We start from the raw sequence: 17,929 nt of genomic DNA, 5'->3' as shown, positions 1-17,929 counted from the left end.
TATCTTAAACCACCCAATACTTCTATTATTTTATTTTGCTCAATTTCAGCAACAATCTATATAGGCACTACAAAGAAATCCAAATACTTTGATTTAATGAAATCATATACATTAATAGAGTTACAAGCCTTTCCCATTGTAGCCAATAATTCAATAAGCAAACACGAGCACAGCAACCACGGACAAGGGCTGTGTGGACTGCGTGTGTAGAGATGGGGCAACAGCTCGTCTGGGGCAGATCAGTGCATGGGTGAGGGTCTTCCCGTGGAGGGCTGGGGCAAACGGTGCTGAGCCAACTCCACGTCCATGTCTGCGAAGGTGAATGTGTGATAGCTGTGGTGCTGAAGATTCTTGTAGGTGGTGTTGTCGAATGGCTCTGGCTCAGGTGGTGGGACAGGTTCTAGAAAAGAGACAGACAGACAAGTGCAAACTGAAATAATGTAGTCTAGACATACATACATATATACATACATATCAATGTATTAATTCACTCTTTAAAATATTATGTCTGCACATGCAATTTGGGTAAAATGGTCAGCAACAGCTGCATGATAAAGACCTCAACAAGTTAATGGCTTTCTGCAGCAGCAAATCTATATGCATGTTTGCTAAAGGCTTTAATAGATCAGGCTCCAGGAACAATCTAAATACCATCTAACCAGGAACTGGTTGGAGAGACCTGTGGACACTGATGTAACAGGAACCATGCACATTGCACTGGGTATTTCATAACCATCGTATTCCAACAACAACGATAACATGATTTACAAGTAAAGCTTGACAAAAAAAGTTGGATTACTCTTTGCATTTCTAGTTCTTTAATCTGCGCTAAACTCAATTTGATCCAGTTAAAATTGTGCCGGCCAACTTGAGCCTTGCGTTTTGGTTTTGCCTTACTACAACGCCCTATTAGCTGTGTTTCATTACTCTTCATCTGTATTAAACATGCACATCAAGTCTTACCCCCAAGTTAGGGTTATAGTTGCTATAGTTGCAGCAACCCCTAATACTCCTGTCCACTACACAAGCTGGTGTTCATCCATTCTGTGCCCTTTTAGCAAGACGTCATATTCCAGTGGAAACATCCCTCTCCCACATTTAAACACTGGCTAAAATATGTGGCCCTCTTCCTCTGTTTAGTCAAAAGTGAATAGAGCCTTTGAATATCTGCATACAGACATATATACGTTTGCTCTTCTTTGTTACAAGTTCTCTAATGCTTGGTGGGTGGGCAAGGGTGGGTTCTGAGGAGATTAAGGGTGGGTTGTTGGGTGAGCAAGGGTTAAGTAGGTAAGCAAGAATGTGTGCAAACAGAAAAGAAAATGTGTGTGTTTTTACCTTTTATGTATCCTTTATATATTATTTCATACAAAAAAATACAAATAAAAAATAAATCTTATTCCACACTACATGTCCAGTTTTCTACGGTTATTCCAAATAATAAAAAAAAAATCTTCAACTCCCCCAAAAACCTCATAAAACTCATTTAGAGCAGTCTTGGGGTCACATCTTGTGGAACAGGGTGACTCAGGCACTTTACACATCCTTTAACTACATCCTAACTTGAAAGGAGCCTTTAGTTAGAATATTCACACATCCACGTAGTTTCACTCTAGTCACTTTCTTTTGTCAATGTGACTCCCCCCATGTCCTCAATCTAAGAGGAGTGTGAATGGCTCAAAGCTTCCTGTCCGGACTACAGAGACCTGCCAGCCACTCTCACCTCAGCTCTACTCAGCAAGCTCATTCATTTGGTCCTTTTTGGTTTGGCAATTCATGTCAATTGAATTCTAATACACGAAAACTATATTTTATTTTAAAATATCTATGAAGTTGAGAATTTTAATCGTTACACTTTTGGGTGGTCACACTATACATATATATTTTTATAATTATAATATTTAATTTAAACAAAAACAGGTATCTAGTTTTTGTGTTAAAATGGAAGACTATATTCAATATAGTTATCTAACAAAAGATGCACAGATAGAGGATTAGTGTTCCTCATAAATCTGTGTAAAAGAGAGATTGACATAGATTGAGGGTGTCAAAGTTTGGGCTCAGAAAGACTTCAGTGGGTTACTGGTTACATTTTAATCACTCTTAACCCATGAGCTTATAATTAGATACAAGCTGAATGGCAGAACAAGAAGGCAACCTCCACCAACACCAGTAATCTGGGACGTCTGATACACACCGATTGATCATCTTTAGCCACAAGTGGTAAAAGACACTTGAAACCAAGCTTCTACATTAATTTGATCACATTAATACGTTAAAAATAACAAAAACAGAAAAACAACAAAACCCCCGAAACCAAATACACCAAGTAAAAATAAAAACAAATTTCAAATAAATATAGCAAACAACCCTTTATCAGGACAGAAAGGAAGAGAAGCTAAATCTTTTTAAAAGTCGTCTTTAGTCTGAAGGTAGAGAGTGTATGAACGGTCCTACATTTGAAGTTATTTTCAGGCAGCTGAGAGTTTTTGAATTCTTGAAGTCTTACCTGGTCCATAACAGAATCAAAAGAGCACCAATAATAGCACCAGTAATGCAAAAGGACTGTCAGACATAAGAAGCTTCACATCTGTACATAGTGTTTACTGCTTATGTAAATGGAGTGTTATAACTACTATTAAATCCCAGCCAAGAATATTTACTCTAGTGAGATTTTGATGGAAAAGGTTATGCTGCCATTTGTGAGTGAACCGTTATGTGTTTATTCAGACCAAAGAAAAACATCATTAAATAATTTGTAAGAGTATAAGTGCAAAGCTTGGGTAAGAGAATGAGGAAAGGAGGCGTTCATGCAAAGAAGCTGCACTGCCTGGCCATCCAGAACCTGGAGTGCAGACATGCTTGAAGCTGCCGACATGAAGAATGTGGGGTCAATTCAGACATACAGCTCAATATGGTAATACCTCTTTTAGCTATTAAAAGATACAAGCTAAGATGAAGTGTGCATCTCTGTGGCTGGAGGGCTCCACAGAGGAGAGAACAGTATTTAGATAATGTGGTATGTACCCTCAGGTGCTGGGGCTGCTTCAGGCTCGGCTGGGGGTTCTGCCTTGTCGGTGAGTATGGGAGCAGGATCGGTCAGCTCTTCTGCGAGGGATGCTTCAGTACCAGCTTCAGTAGCCACAGCTTCGGCCACAGTTCCCCCCAATGTCTGCGGGGCAGCTTCGACTTTGGCTTCAGATGCCCCTTCTTCAGGAGAGTCCGGGGGCACTTCTGGTGTGGCCTTCAGCAGGGCTTCCGGGCGTTCCCTAGGGACAACCTGAGGCGGGTGGTCAGGTGCTTTTGTACTTGCTTCAGGAGTTACTTTCATTGCAGCTCCGTCCTGGGATGTTTCTAGTGGAGTTTCAACTTTGGCTTCTGGGTGTTTGACACCTGGCTCTTTTCCCCCTGTAGCTACTGATTTACCTGAAGCAGCATCAACTGACTCATGGCGGGCTTCAGCCATGGAAGCCTCGTTAATTTTGAACCCTGCTTCAGCAGATACCTCGGGTGCTTCCTTCTTCACTGTTCCTGCTGAAGCAGACACATGTTCAGGGCCAGGGGTGGTCTTCACTGAAGCAGACTCTTCACTAGTTGACGTCGGCGCTGTCTCCTCTTCTGCTTTTCCTCTGGGCTGGACCACAGTTTCAATTTTGTCTGTTTTCTCATCATCAGAATCAGAATCTGAATCTGAATCCGAATCAGTATCTGATTCACTAGAGGAGGTGGAGGTAGCTTCTTGATCCTTTGGTTCTGCTGATCCAAGTGTACTTGCTACTGGCTCTTCTCCTCCAGTGGAAGCTTGTGCAGTAGATGTAGCTTCAGTTGCATCTCCCTTGGCATCAGGGCGGTCAGTGTTGGTAGAAGCTGATTCAGCTTGTCTGGTAAAGGCAGCCTCCCCCAGGGCAACAGCACCCACAGCCACTACAGGATCTAAGGCAACACCTTTGTACTCGGTTCCTTTGGTGGAGATTCTAGTGGGGAAGGCAACAGTGGTCTTGAAGGCTAGGAGAGCAGCCCTCTCGTCAGGGGCCTCTAAGGCTGAGAAAACGTAACAGGGATAAACAGGGTGAGACTGTTTTTAGGACTTCATTCAAGAAACCTTGAACCCTGGAAGTAATAACCCTGCCAACACCAATGTCAAATTTATCACTCACCTGGTAGACACCATCTGACTTTAAACAAATCCCCAAAGCCTGGCCATAGTGATAGCTATATTTAATTTTAACAACTGTCTGCACTGATAAAAGCATTTATGAAAAAAATAAAAACCAAATTTTTAATGTAGTCCCAAGGTGTCAAGACTATTAATAATGCAACAAAATATTACTTTCCCTGGTCAGAAACCAAAAGATACTTTGAAGAAGCTAAATATCATTCAAAATATGTTAAGTTTTTGGATATGAAGCAGGTAGCCTTTGGTTCAGAAATACATGGAGCTTAGAGGTGTAACGGTACCTGTATTTGTTATAGTCATGGTACACATGTTACAGTTTGGTGCATGTAGTCATACAGAGAATATGCAGTAGCCTATGTGTGAAGATTGACAAACCTAATGCGCAATCAGATTTCACAAACTTGAATTCCACTTGAAGCCTCAAGCTATTGAAACTTTAGCAAGTTAGCCACATGCTATGCTAAGCTTCACCGAAGCTCAATGTCATCTGATCGTGTTAGTCACACTATGGTGAATGCAAATGACACACAGGAGCTAGAAGACCTATCTGCTTCCTTCAGACCAGCCATGTGGGCAAACATCAGGTTCACAGTGAATTACGACAACAAGTGGTGAATGAGTATAGTGTGTTAGTGTTGTATGATAACTTACACATGCAAAAACATTAACATGCTAATGCATATTCAACAGCACAGCCCAGATGTGCCAATCATTTAAAATGTACATTTATGCATATGACAGATGTGCTTATCCAGATCAACTTACAATATCAATCAAGGTAGGCAAATGTACTGTTTGAAGTCCTACCCAACGATTTTTATTGGTGTAGCATGGTCCATTTGTCCAGAAACGCCACCCCCAACGACAGAAGCAACAAAGTTACCCACTACACTAAATCAACCAATCACCAGATCCAGACCAAAACAAACAAACAAATGACACGCAGGCTGTACCTACTTGGGGGGTGGGATGGGGGCATTATATGACCATAAGTGGAACAAACTGCAACTACACCACTGTCTGTTCAGAAACGTAAGTCTTAGTATTATGGTGTGAAGCAAACCGTGACAACTGTGTACCATTACACCCCTACTCACCATGTCTAACACACATACATCTACAGCAGCTCAAGTCAAGTGTTTGCACAACTCACCTTGAGGCCCCAAATTACTGGACAAATGTATCATATGTTATGAGACTAATTAAATGTACACTATTTCAGTGCACTGCTCTCTAGACATGTACACCAATAAGCCATTCCATGTAAGTGCAAGATACGTGATTCAAGTACATGACAAAGTCCAAAAAAGCCCCTGCAGAGGAGCTGGGAGGAGACATGTCCTTACTCTTACTTGGAGCTTTTGTTTTCTTTGCTGGTTTCTTCGTCTCCCCTGCTTTAGTGCAGAATCCGGCGGTAAATGGTGTCCTCAGAGTGACCCAGCTGTCCTGCTGGAGACACTAACAAAAATGACAGTTCCAGGTTATGGGCTATCTGGACTAACTATGGGTACAATGGCAAACACATCACTATTTTTACTGTTTTAGGCATCATGCTCAATGCCCCCCCCTTATTATTGGATTTTAGCATTAGTGGGGAGGGCAACAGATCTAGTTTTATGTAGGCTAAACCAACTGTTTACCAACCTATTTTTGGCAGCCTTTAACTTGACCAGCACAAAAACAATGTAATAAAATAATTGTGCGATACACAGCTGACGTCAAACGTATCTGCATACATTTGCATTGGACCTTTAGCAATGCGTTTACAGTAATGAAGTATTATTGGGATGTATATAGGCTATACACGTTTAATATTTCAGAATACTACACATACTGGACACTTAGATGGATATTTTTTCAACGTCTTTAAAGCTGCGCTAATTAAGCTAGCTAGATAACGGCACACTAACACCAAAGGCTAGCATTCAACTTGCTGTGGTTATTATACGTTTAATTACCTAATTAACCTAATTCACACTGCTCAAAATATCAAGCTGCCTGGCTAGTAGTATAAAGGTTTACAATAAGGTTACACTGCAAGCAAAAACAATAATTAGTCCCTAGTAATAGCACATATTTGAGTATGCATTTGTCACATTTGTGTTGTCACATTTGTGTTCTTCTTGCTAAAACACGCATAGCCCGTAGTGAACCACACCGAGTTAACGAGGGGGTCTGTCTGATTAACTGCGCAGCTAACGGTTAAATCTAAACGCGACCATAAACAGTCGAAAATGAACGTTTGAAGCCGACGTCATACCCAGTTTCATGTAATGACATTTGGTTGCATTATAATTCATTAGTGTTTACCTTGAGCGACCCAATTCGTCCTAGCTTAAGCAGGGACGTCGCCATGTTGGTGGTGTAGCTGTTATGAGACGTTCCTACAGAAACTGAACTTCACACTCGACGTTCCGGGCGTGGATATAGAGACGCAGAGACGGGACAACACTGCCCCCTAGCGTTCAAACAGGCAAACGTGCAATTCCGTACATGCCATTATTGGCAAACATGACACAAAAGCTACTTTTGGTTTGAATATAGTGCGCTGGATAGGTCTAGTTATTGCATTTATGTATATCTTAGTTGTTCACTATGCCATACGTTAACATGAACCATTCCTTAACTCATAATTTTCATACTCCAAATTATCTGTGTAGGAATGTACAATCTTTCTTTGTTTTAACACACTGGCTAAAGGAAAGAAAGGACAAAACTTGAACTTCAACTTTAAGATATTTTTTATTTTGTTCTCTTCAATTATTTCACACCTCACTGCCAAAACGTAAATAAATGTGCAATTATCATATTTATATAGTAGTGTTCTAACCAACTCTTAAAAAAAAGCTCACACAACACATAAAAGGCTGACTGGGATTAAAGGGTGTTATTAAAGGGTATTACACTGAACAGACATGATGATGCTGGGAACTGTTCTGTTCACTTGCTAGACACTTCATCCAGATCGGGCTCTGCAATACACAAAAATAGCTGGGGTCAAATCTACAGATCTACGAATACTGGATACTGGCTTGCTAATAAAGACAATTAAGCTCTGGGCTCAGGCGAGGTGTCCCGCCCCCCAAATGTAAATAATAAGACCCATTGCTACATGGTGCACCCTCGCCCGCTCAACAATCGTTACACGCCCCCCCCCCCCCCCCCCCCCCCCCGCTCAACATCTTGCGTTCGCCACCCCGAAATTTTCTGACGCCCCCTCACTGTATATGTTCTGGCGCCGGCCCTGAGTGAGACATGCTATGTTGTATGGACAGGAGACAGTAGCACTGACAAAGAGACAGGTGAGGGAGATGGAGGTGTCTGAGATGAAAATGTTGAGATTCTCATTTGGAGTGACGAGGAAGGATAGAATCAGAAATGAGTTTATTAAAGGATCAGCACATGTAGCATGTTTTGGAGATAAAGTTAGAGAAGCGAGATTGAGATGGTTTGGACATGTACAGAGGAGGGAGGAGAGGTATATTGGTAGGAGGGTCTTGAGGAGGAGAGGTAGACCTAAGAGGAGGTTTATGGATGCAGTGGTAGAGGATATGAGAGTGGCTGGTGTGTCAGTGGAGGACACTCAGGACAGGGCCAGATGGAAGAGTTTGATCCGCTGTGGCGACCCCTAAACGGGATTTGCCGAAAGAAGAAGAAGAAGAAATCTATAGCTTTAGAATAGTCACTGATGACTCACCAGGAAATTTGAACTCTGGGAAGGAAGTCAGGTCACCACTGCCATATAACCGCTGCAGTTTGGCGATTTCATCAGCTAATGCCTTGTGGTACTCAGGACCTGCATCAACTAGGCCACCAGTAGTCCTGATAATACAGGAGGAAACCATCACAGATACCCAACTGAGTGTGTGTGTGTGTGTGTGTGTGTGTGTGTGTAACGTACTTGCTCTTTGAGGAGTAATCACGGACTGCATTCAGGAAGAGTTTCTGAATAGGATCCAAGCCAGCTGGTAGTCACAAAGAGAACACATTACTATTCATTCAAACATTTTTTCAACCACCTTCTCCTACATCTCACAAACATTTCAAAAAGGATGAAAAACCCCTAGATACACCACAGCACTTCTTGGCCTAAAGACCTGAAGGTGACGGTGAGGACCTAGGAATCGGTTCCCCAATCTGCATTCCACACACAGCCACAAGCAGAGGCGGTCTTTGCATAGAGGCATGGTTAGGCAACTGCCTTGGGCCCCTCCCACCACAGCCCACTGTAGGGGCCCCCTGATTAGCTGACTTATTTCTCGCATATTAATGTTGATGGGCCCCCTAGCTAAATTCGCCTTGAGCCCCCAAATTGCTAAGTCCGCCACTGGCCACATGAGTACAATCTTAGACCCACTCAGAGTAAAGATCATCACCTTAGGGAAGGAGGAATAGCACACATTTTGACATGCATTGGTCCCCACACACACCCCATACAGAGGACGAGAGGTTAAACGAGGTTACTGGGCATGGAGTGTCCAGGGAAGATAGTCAGGCTGAATCACCGTGCTCGTGTGAGAGCGAAGGAGAAAGAAGCCACGCCATAAAACCATAAAAACACCTTCAATGTCACTCATACTGCAGCATCCATCCAAGATAAGATGATAAGAGACGTGTTGTACTTTGTTACCACGTGATAAAGTATGACTTCAGTGTCTGTGGTAAAGTATGATTTCACCATAACCATAACATCAGCATTAAAAGAGAGAGAGAGAAAAAAAACCCATCGGATTGATGGTCACTAACAGTAAAAGTTCACTTTAATATTTCAAATGCAAAATAAAAATAACAATAACAAATTGAACAATATTTTACAGCTGCATGTATAATAATTGGCAAGCTGAGAAATGAAAGCAATGAAGCAATAAGAGCCCAGGTCAGAACTCGGACAGGAAGAGACTAGAACAGGCGGCAAGTAAAGGAAGAGGTTAGATCTGCAGGCAAAGCCACAACGTGAGTGAGTGAATAATTAACAGTTGTTGAGCAGTGTTGAGCAGTTAGTGGGCAGCGCAGGAGGAGCACGGGACTTGGGTGCCAGAGGGGGGCGCTGTTGAGCCATGCCAGGACAATGACAGAAGCGCCTTACAGTGCTGCCAAAAAAACTCTGGTCCAAGATCAAACCCATTGTATTAGACATCCATTTTTGGACTCCTATACGTTGTATAGCTGTGTGTAGCTTAGCACACAATTTATGACCCTTGAACTTCAGGGACAAGCACTCTGCTGTCCATATTATAGCTTAAATTGTGAGCACAAACCATTTGAGTCTGCATGGATGCTGTGATGTTGAACATGGTAGCAGTGATGAGTTCTAACGAACCAGTAAATGCATTATATGCAAATAAATATGTTATGACAAGCCAAATGGCCCTTTTAAAACACTTTTATGAATGGTGTTCACTTTTACTATTTCAGCTTAAAATGCAGTAAAAAAAAAAAACTAATTGGAGGAGAAAAAAGAAAGAATGGGAAAAAGGATGTAAAATTTGAGAAAGCCCAAACAGACAGAAGGGGTGAAGAAGGGGGTGGTTATTTATACCCTTAGGTGGTCCCGCAACTTCAATAGGAACCTCTGCAGCATCTGTGATCAGGGTGGGGTCCATCCTTTCTTCTCCAGGGGCTGTTTCTGATAAAACCTCAGCTTTGCCCTGAGCTGCCTCTGCAACAACCTCAGACAGAGCGTCCACGACTGCTTCCATTACTTCAGCCACAGCTTCAGCAGGGAGTGTTTCAGTAATTACTTCAGCCACAGTTTCTGCAGCTGCTATGACTGCTTCAATGGCAGCTTCTGCAGTTGGTGCTGCCTCGGGCTCTTGGTCAACTGGGGCTTCAACTTCAGCTTCAGGAGCAGCTTCTATAGGGGCAGCTTCAGCTGGGATGACATCTGTAGGAGCTGCTTCAGGGGCTGGTTCTGTTGAAGGCTCTGGGGCTGGTTCTGTTGAAGACTCAGGGGCTGGTTCTGTTGAAGACTCAGGGGCTGATTCTGTTGAAGATTCAGGGTCAGTTTCTGCAGATGCTTCAGACGCTGGTTCCACAGATGCTCCAGGGGCTGGTTCTGCAGATGTTTCAGAGGCTGGTTTCAAATAAGCTTCAGGGACTGGCTCCACAAAAGCTTCAGGGACTGTTTCTGCCACAGGCTCCAATGCAGGTGCTAATGCTTCTAGAGCTGGGACGTCAGTGGCAACAGCTTCAATGGCAGGGGCAACAACCCCAGGCCCAGGGGCAACAGTTTCAACCGTCCGGGTGGCCTCTTCTGCAACACCTTCAACAGCCTTGGCCACTTCAGCAACCATGGCAGCAGTGTCAGCTGTGGTGGTTTCAGCTTCAGCCATGAGATCAGCGTTTTCAGTGAGAGATGAAGCTTTGGTATGAATGGAGGTGACGTCTGATGCTGCTTCAGCTATGTGTGTGGTTTCAGTACCATGACTGGGTCCAGTAGAAGGAACAGCAGCAGATACAGAGGCAGCAGAGTCATTAACAGCAGCAGGGGAAGCTTTGACAGGGAAGGCGACCTCTGGTGTGGATTCAGCAACATGTACGGTTTCGGTTAATGGTGCATCGTCTGTGAATTCTGCAACAGGCGTGGCAGCACTGGACGCTACAGGACTGGCTTCAGCAGAGAGAGAAACTTTAACTTCAGGGGCAGAGAACACTGTGGCATGTGTTGCAGTGGTGTGGAAGTCAGCCTCAGGTGTGGGGACCGTGACAGCTTCATCCACAGATGGAGACTGTACTACGGCCGATTCGATTGGCTGAGGTTCTACAGCTGCAGGTCCATGGATGGTGACAGCGGGTGTGGCTTCTGCAGTAGTTATGGCAACGGCACGGGGAGCTCCGGCAGCAGTGTTCTTCTTGGGCAATTCCACAAAGGATTTATGTTGCACAAGATTTTTTATATCGAAGTATGTATTTGCAGTGGACTTTGCTGTGTTGGAAGGGAAGTTAATACACACAATTGTTATTATTTTATTGACATCCTACACTGTTTGTATAATCAGAGAAAGAGCTGCATTGTCTCAGGACTGATGGTCACAGCATCATGAGGCAGTGCAACTGAGTTTCTTATTCTATTACCAAATATGGTAGAAGAAGTGTGTAGGTACATAGATGTGCCTCTAAGAATATCATAATAGTAATGTCTATTAATGCATGTGTGACACTGTGACATTTGCAGTATGTTACAATGCATCTCTCTGTGCTTAATATCAGCACAATAATTCATATAAGCAACTTGTTGCATTTCACACTACCTGCTATGGCGGTACCCGCTATGGCTGTACCCACTATGGCTGTACCCACTATGCTAAACCTGCTACAGTTATACCCACCACCACACAGGTGTACCCACAATGCTATAGCCTACCTGTTGCCGCAATACATAATTATACCCACTACAACCACTACAACCTTACCCACTATGCTATAGCCACTATAGTTGCACCCACTGCTGTTATACCCTCTAATGTCTAATGCAGGGCAGTCATGGCCTGGTGGTTAGGGAACTGGTCTTGTGACCGGCGGGTCGTGGGTTCGATTCCCAGACCTGAGGCCATGACTGAGGTGCCCCTGAGCAAGGCTGTCACGTATGGCTACGCCCCCTCTCCTAGCTGTCACTCCGGGTTCCCTTGTGTCTGTGTTCCGTGCCTGTTCATCCCGCCCTGCTCGTTTGTTTCCTTAATTCCCTATTGTCTGCCACGCCCCTGTCGTCATTGTTAGCACCTGGTCCTAGTTTAGGTCAGTGTATATTAGCCCCTGACTCTCCCATGTCCTTCGTCGGTTGTTTTGGATGTTTGGTTGTCTCGTTCTTCTTATGCCCTGTTCCCGGTGTTATACTCTGTTGGTTCATGCTCTGTTCTGTGTTATCCTGCCTGGTTTTGTTTCGTGTATGTCTTGATCATGCCCCTGTACTTGTCTCACTTGGATGGCTCTCCGGTTATGACTCCTGCCTGTGACTTTGACGACGATTATGGAATGCCCTGTAATCTCGCTCTTCTCAGCGTTTGTGTCCGCCTCCATGCTCTGCACTATGCAGAACGTTACAAAGGCCCTTAACCCTCAATTGCTCACTTGTATAAAAATGAGATAAAAATGTAAGTCGCTCTGGATAAGGGCGTCTGCCAAATGCCATGAATGTAAATGTTGTACACACCATGGTTACCCACTTCCATTTTATCCACTGAGACAATTCTTGTGAAATATTTACAAAAACAATGAAACTTTTAACACATAATTATCATTAATCATCAATTGTCAAGAGACAGACACTTTCTGAGTATGGTTAGCAAGAAAGGAAGGGAATGATTGGGTGATGGGAGTCGCGTGTCCAAGGACAGAGAGGCGTGTCCAAGGACAGAGAGGCATGTCCAAGGACAGAGAGGCGTGTCCAAGGACAGGGATGCTGGGAGTTGACTGTTGGGAAAAGGTGTGTCAGTCACATGACTGTTTTCCTCCTACAGGAAGAATTTATATTACTGTCACTAATCATCCAACATCTTCAGTCACAATTTTGCCACATTCAGTTCATGAACTATGATTATTTTCCTCGTTTCATCTTTACTCACTTAAAATATATGTACCGCTTATAAGCATGTACAATAGTAAAACAAAAACAAAGAATCAAATAAATATAACAAAACATAAGAGACACAACACTTGATAACAAAATGCACATTTTAGTGACTGGGTTATGTGTATTAGAAAATGTGTATTAGAGATAGTCAGTGCAGAGCATCTCATACAGACTTTTCCCATTGTTTGATGGTTCATATTTACATCATGGGTTCCTCTTCAAGAGTGATGGATGAGCACCAGTGTTCAGTAAGAAACAGGGCTTTATGAGGCTTCATGTTGAGGATCATGCAGGACTCTGTGTGTGCTGTGGTGCAGAATCCTGCAGACACTCTGAGGGGTCTAACTCCACTGTATGGTTATGGTCTCGAATTCAATCAAATCAAATCTTGTCAGTCAGCTCAGCCATCTCAAAAACTAGCTGGTATGATTTCTCACACAGTAACCTAACTTAATGAATTGACCTTTTAACTTGAGTCGGTGTAACTAATCCTAAGATTACCACCACAGATGTTATTTGGAATGCCAGTTATAGTTCTGAGTATCACCCTTTGAACACCAACTTGAACATTTGACTTATAAAGACTGCGATCAAGAAATACAATGCCAAAACCAACCAAACACCAAACAAACCCTTTTGGATCATGGTACTTGCCTTTGCTGGACTTTTTGGACTTGTTGCCACCCCCAGGTTTTGAACCGAAAGAGAGGGTTGAAGCTCTCAGTACAGTCCAGCGCTCCACACGCAGAACCTAATCAAGCAAACGCACTCTATCGTAACGGGACACTTAGAGGTGGCAGTGCAGTTTGTAAGAATTTAGATCTATCAGCTGAACTACATAACAAATACAGACGTTTGTAATATAACACACATTTTAGGATGTCTAAATAAATGTGACTAACTACAATATAGTAAAATTAATTTGGCCAAATGATTGCAATGCATGGATATAAGGCATTATAAACTTCTATTAAAATGAGAACATTTCTGCAGTAAATGTTATTATTTTGTCCGATTTTCCAAGTCATACATTTGTGGTGCATTCGTTAGTAATGCGCTATTATGCAAAACTAGACAAAAAATAATAGTTTCATATAAATTAAATATAAAAGTGACAATCTGTTACCTTGAATGATCCAAGTCGTCCTATTCTGAGCAAGGAGGCCGCCATATTTGGCTTTAAATATCTATTCCAACGACAAATAAAGGTTGCAGGCTTGGGTCTTATTGAAATTCGCTATAATTTTGTTCAACTAAAATATTATTCCACTCATACAACAGACATACTCGACCACAGGTCCCGACTAAACTCCATACAGAACACATCTCAAAAGCAACAAGTCAAATCTATATTTTATATACTTCACAAAGTATTGCATACAGTCCTGTGATACAGCTGGTTGTAGACTGACGGACTTGTGAGCGAGTTAGTTATTGCCTTCAGAAAACAGGAAAGTTACCCTAAAAACGAAGAGAAGATACTTCAAGCTTAGACTACAAAGAGCAAAACATCCAGGTCTAACAAGTATCCGACAAAGCACATAAAAATCGTACAAACTACATGAAGGCTCCAAAAGGCAGTGCACTGTTTTGAGAACAACACAGAGGAAACGCCCCCGTTCAGCTTTCACCTTTTCTGTGCTGTTTTTTTTCCAGAAAATATGCAAAATGTTCATCATATAACTCATTCGTACTCGTTATTAATTAATATTTTATAGTACACACTACACTTTTATTTGTACCCACTGAAACACATGACAATCTTTTGTTCGTGGTTATTGTAATGTGGAGGTGATTTAACGCTACAAGGCGGCCGAGGCGTTTAGTGACGTTTTAAGTATGCGACGGAGACTCGCCACGTGACTCGCCATGTGCGCGACGGAGACATGGCCGTGGTGTGTTGTGTTGGGGACTGGCTGGTGACAACCTGTTCACAAAATTTAGTAGCAATAAATATCAGTCGAAACAGGTGAGCAATCGCATGATGTATTGTTTTCTAGTAAATCGCTGTTCATGAGGATTTTGCTTTTGTAGACCAAGTGCTTAAAGTAAAGCACAGTGAGCGAGTATGGATGGAGTGGTCCCAGCTCTAAGACTTGATTCAGTAGCTAGCCTAGCTTGCTAACGTAGCTAACTAATTGCTGAACTGAATTGTGTTTACAGTCAACATTTCTGATCGGTGTCCGTCTCGATAATGGAGAAATGTTTTATAATGTGTTCATGGTATGAAGTCTTGTTAACTGTGTTTCCTCTGATAAAGGGAGCCGTTCGTGTTTGACTGCTCCACAGCAGAGAAGAAGCCCAATGAAAATAAAGCGGAGAATGAAAGGTAACCACGTGTGTGTTTCACCATCACGCACTAACTGCGCTGTTCTGTGCGCCAGTCTGACACGCGCTCATGTCTGACCTTTGACCCCTTGCAGTCAAGGCGCAGGTCCAGAGGAGGGCGGAAGTGACGTTGTGCTCGCCGTCGCCATGTCCGCCTCAGGAAACTACGCGGCTCTGACCGACGACAGTAAAAGACTGGTTCTGTTCCGCACTCGACCCTCCTGGCAGTGCGTAAGCACCAGGTACTGGTACTGTACACTCTGGGGCCTTGTGTGTCCGGCCTGTGCAGTTTGGAGGATTTGACGAGGGTGGTGCGTGTGGATGTTTGCGCCCTACAGGTGGGTGGTGCGGAGGGGAACCTCCCTGGTGTTCAGCCGGGCCGAGGACGAGCTGTTTGTGGCGGATAAGTCCGGCGACGTGTACTCGTTCTCTGTTGTGGAGCCGCAGCGGCAGGGCGAGCTGAAACTCGGCCATCTCTCGATGCTGCTGGGTATAGTAAGTGGTCCTTTTAGTTTTACATTGTGTTTGCTGCTGTTTATAGCACAGATCTAACCAACAATAATAGAACACAGCTGGCTTTAGTATCAGAAAGACTACTACATAATCGCTTGGGTCTGTCCTGGAGTTAATCTCTACTCGGTGTAAGTAAGATGGATTGGCAATTCCTGACAAGCGCTCAAATATAAGCCTCTTTAACCCCAAAATTAGCTGTTGTGCCATGTCTAGCTAGTGAGGATGTTTTGGCACATGCCACACTGATGAACCTGCACCTCTCATAGACGCTGTCTCCAGATGATAAATACATCATCACGGCCGACAGAGACGAGAAGATTAGAGTGAGCGTCCGTAAATCCCCGTACAACATCCAGGCCTTCTGCCTCGGCCACACAGAGTAAGCATGAGCATCTGAACATCTGGATATGGTGCCATTTCTCTGACGCTACACTCCACCTTCACCTGTACCACAATCAGTGAAAGAAGCCATATGAGGGATTATACCCAGCAAACATGGCAACGTGTTGACCTGAATATAGACTTGGTTTGAATGATTTTCAGACTGTTTTGAACGGGGCCAGGCAGCACTGCCCAATACATAAGCCAATCCTGACCGTCTTTTCTCTGGTAGGTTTGTCAGTGCACTGTGTGTTCCTCCCGGCCATCCTGAATGGCTGATCTCTGGCTCAGGGGTAGGAATCCCTTCTATTCTTTTTCTGTTCTACCTTAATGCTCACTGTAATTCATGCAAACGTTAGTTGCTAGCTGTTTAAATAACAATAAGTTGAATTCTTAATAGGCTTATGTTAAAAAATCAGGTTTTAATGCATGGTAAGACTGATGGTGTTGCTTTGGCAGGATGGTACAATCAAACTTTGGAATTATGAGTCTGGCCGGCGATTACAGAGCATCGACCTGAAGCAGCATGGTGTTCAGAGCAGCTCTGCTCCAGACTCTGAAGAGGTGACCCTCATCTACTAACTAATACTGTGACACGTATCTTTAGCATTGCCTTCTACAGTAGAGCCATGCGTAGTTATTGTACTCTGGGTGTTTAGAATAGAACAGATGTTTTTCCTCCTAAATTACCTAGATTGTTTCGTTCCTAGGAACAGAGGTTTGCTATCAGTCGGATCGTTAGCACCCAGGATGGCCGTTATGTTGCAGTTCAGTGTGAGAGGTATGCATCACTTTTTGATCCTGATGTTTGATGAATTTGAACCAGCATTTTTGGGGTCATTTGTAGTGCAGTGATTATGATCCATTTACTGTAACTGCATTCCTGGTTTTCTTGTAGACTTCCCTCCATTCAGCTGTTTGTGCTGGACGACGTACCAGATGGACCGTTGACCCCCAGTGATAACCTTACATTGCCTCATACTCCTTGGGACATGACCTTTGACCCTCAAGGTCGACTTTGGGTCTTGCTGGAGAACAAAGACTCAAATGTCCTGCTGTACACACACACTCAAGAGGGCTGGCAGGTATAGACACATACATACATACATACATACATACATGCTTAACTTCTGCATAACATTCCAATAAAGGACTCAAGTGATCTTGTGTTGCTGTTTTGTCTTTTTTTTTTGTGGAGCAGTGTGAAACTGAAAGCCCTGATCTTCAGACAGTATCAGAAGCACTGTGCCTCCATTGGGACCTTTTCAAAGGTGAGAAATCCACCAAAAAAGATTTCAGATTAATTTTTTTTACACATTTTGTTTGTTCCTGATGTGAGTTTGTAACATATCAGAAAACCAACAGCAAATGATGCAGTTTTGCTAAACTTCTATTTACCAGTCTGCTTGCTCTTCTTTATCCGGATGTGTTTTGTTTCATTCTCTACTCTCCTGTCAGACTCTCTTGGGCAGGAAAGCCAGTTCCAGCACCTGTACAAGGTGAACTTTGACAACACAGCATCGTATTTGGAAAGGAAGAAGGAGAGACTGCAGAAAGAGCAGGGGGCCAAGAGGAGGGCAGGTAACGGCCCACGACCCAGTGGGGCAGTTAAGAAGAACAAGATGGAGAGTAAAGGAGGACCAGTGCCTCGTTCCTGCAGCTGAGAGACAGAACCTGGAGGAGATGAAGGGGAAGCGTTCCGATGTCAACCTCCAGGGGGCGCTGGACTTTCCACTGATGGGTTGTTTGATGTACATAGAACCGAGTTTAATTTGTCTGCACTATTATTTTTGCAAATGCACAAATACTGCATAGATTTTTAAATAAACGTTTTTGTTTCAATCAAAATTTCCCTTTTGTCGAATGATGACTACGTATAGCTCTCAAACCTGTAATGTACACTCTGAAACATTCTCTGCCCAAAGCTGAAACCGACAACAGACATTTTCCAAAACATGTTA

General features: G+C 43.3%; 3 protein-coding genes across 8 annotated transcripts; 1 reads left to right on the top strand and 2 right to left on the bottom strand.

The window, feature by feature from the left end:
* Window positions 1-17: 17 nt before the first annotated feature.
* On the bottom strand, window positions 18-6,643 carry ndufv3 (NADH:ubiquinone oxidoreductase subunit V3). 2 transcript variants are annotated; one of them, XM_077002589.1, is made up of 4 exons: window positions 6,488-6,643; window positions 5,524-5,635; window positions 3,028-4,041; window positions 18-400 (listed from the first exon to the last, which is right to left on the bottom strand). In XM_077002589.1, exons 1-4 carry the CDS (start codon window positions 6,530-6,532, stop codon window positions 240-242), a joined length of 1,332 nt encoding a protein of 443 aa, XP_076858704.1. In that variant the 5' UTR covers window positions 6,533-6,643; the 3' UTR covers window positions 18-239. The 2 variants fall into 2 exon arrangements, with proteins under 2 accessions (XP_076858704.1, XP_076858705.1); XM_077002590.1 differs by having other exon boundaries at window positions 5,530-5,635.
* A 257-nt stretch (window positions 6,644-6,900) lies between these two features.
* LOC143512361 (uncharacterized) lies at window positions 6,901-14,534 on the bottom strand. 5 transcript variants are annotated; one of them, XM_077002585.1, is made up of 8 exons: window positions 14,378-14,534; window positions 14,128-14,207; window positions 13,873-13,933; window positions 13,401-13,497; window positions 9,717-11,102; window positions 8,079-8,142; window positions 7,875-7,999; window positions 6,901-7,149 (listed from the first exon to the last, which is right to left on the bottom strand). In XM_077002585.1, the coding sequence occupies exons 3-8, from the start codon at window positions 13,915-13,917 to the stop codon at window positions 7,118-7,120; spliced, it is 1,749 nt and encodes a 582-aa protein (XP_076858700.1). In that variant the 5' UTR covers window positions 13,918-13,933; window positions 14,128-14,207; window positions 14,378-14,534; the 3' UTR covers window positions 6,901-7,117. The 5 variants fall into 5 exon arrangements, with proteins under 5 accessions (XP_076858700.1, XP_076858699.1, XP_076858701.1 ...); XM_077002584.1 differs by lacking the exon at window positions 14,378-14,534 and adding an exon at window positions 14,301-14,357; XM_077002586.1 differs by lacking the exon at window positions 14,128-14,207.
* A 48-nt stretch (window positions 14,535-14,582) lies between these two features.
* wdr4 (WD repeat domain 4) lies at window positions 14,583-17,808 on the top strand. Its single transcript, XM_077002587.1, has 11 exons — window positions 14,583-14,715; window positions 15,007-15,075; window positions 15,170-15,316; window positions 15,413-15,569; window positions 15,854-15,966; window positions 16,201-16,261; window positions 16,428-16,532; window positions 16,679-16,749; window positions 16,867-17,053; window positions 17,170-17,239; window positions 17,427-17,808. The coding sequence occupies exons 1-11, from the start codon at window positions 14,633-14,635 to the stop codon at window positions 17,630-17,632; spliced, it is 1,269 nt and encodes a 422-aa protein (XP_076858702.1). The 5' UTR covers window positions 14,583-14,632; the 3' UTR covers window positions 17,633-17,808.
* Window positions 17,809-17,929: the final 121 nt, after the last annotated feature.

The sequence above is a fragment of the Brachyhypopomus gauderio genome, chromosome 4, assembly GCF_052324685.1.
Source record: "Brachyhypopomus gauderio isolate BG-103 chromosome 4, BGAUD_0.2, whole genome shotgun sequence".
Taxonomy (NCBI): domain Eukaryota; kingdom Metazoa; phylum Chordata; class Actinopteri; order Gymnotiformes; family Hypopomidae; genus Brachyhypopomus; species Brachyhypopomus gauderio.
The sequence above is the reverse complement of the archived record's forward strand: the minus strand, read 5'-3'. Positions and strand labels throughout refer to the sequence as shown.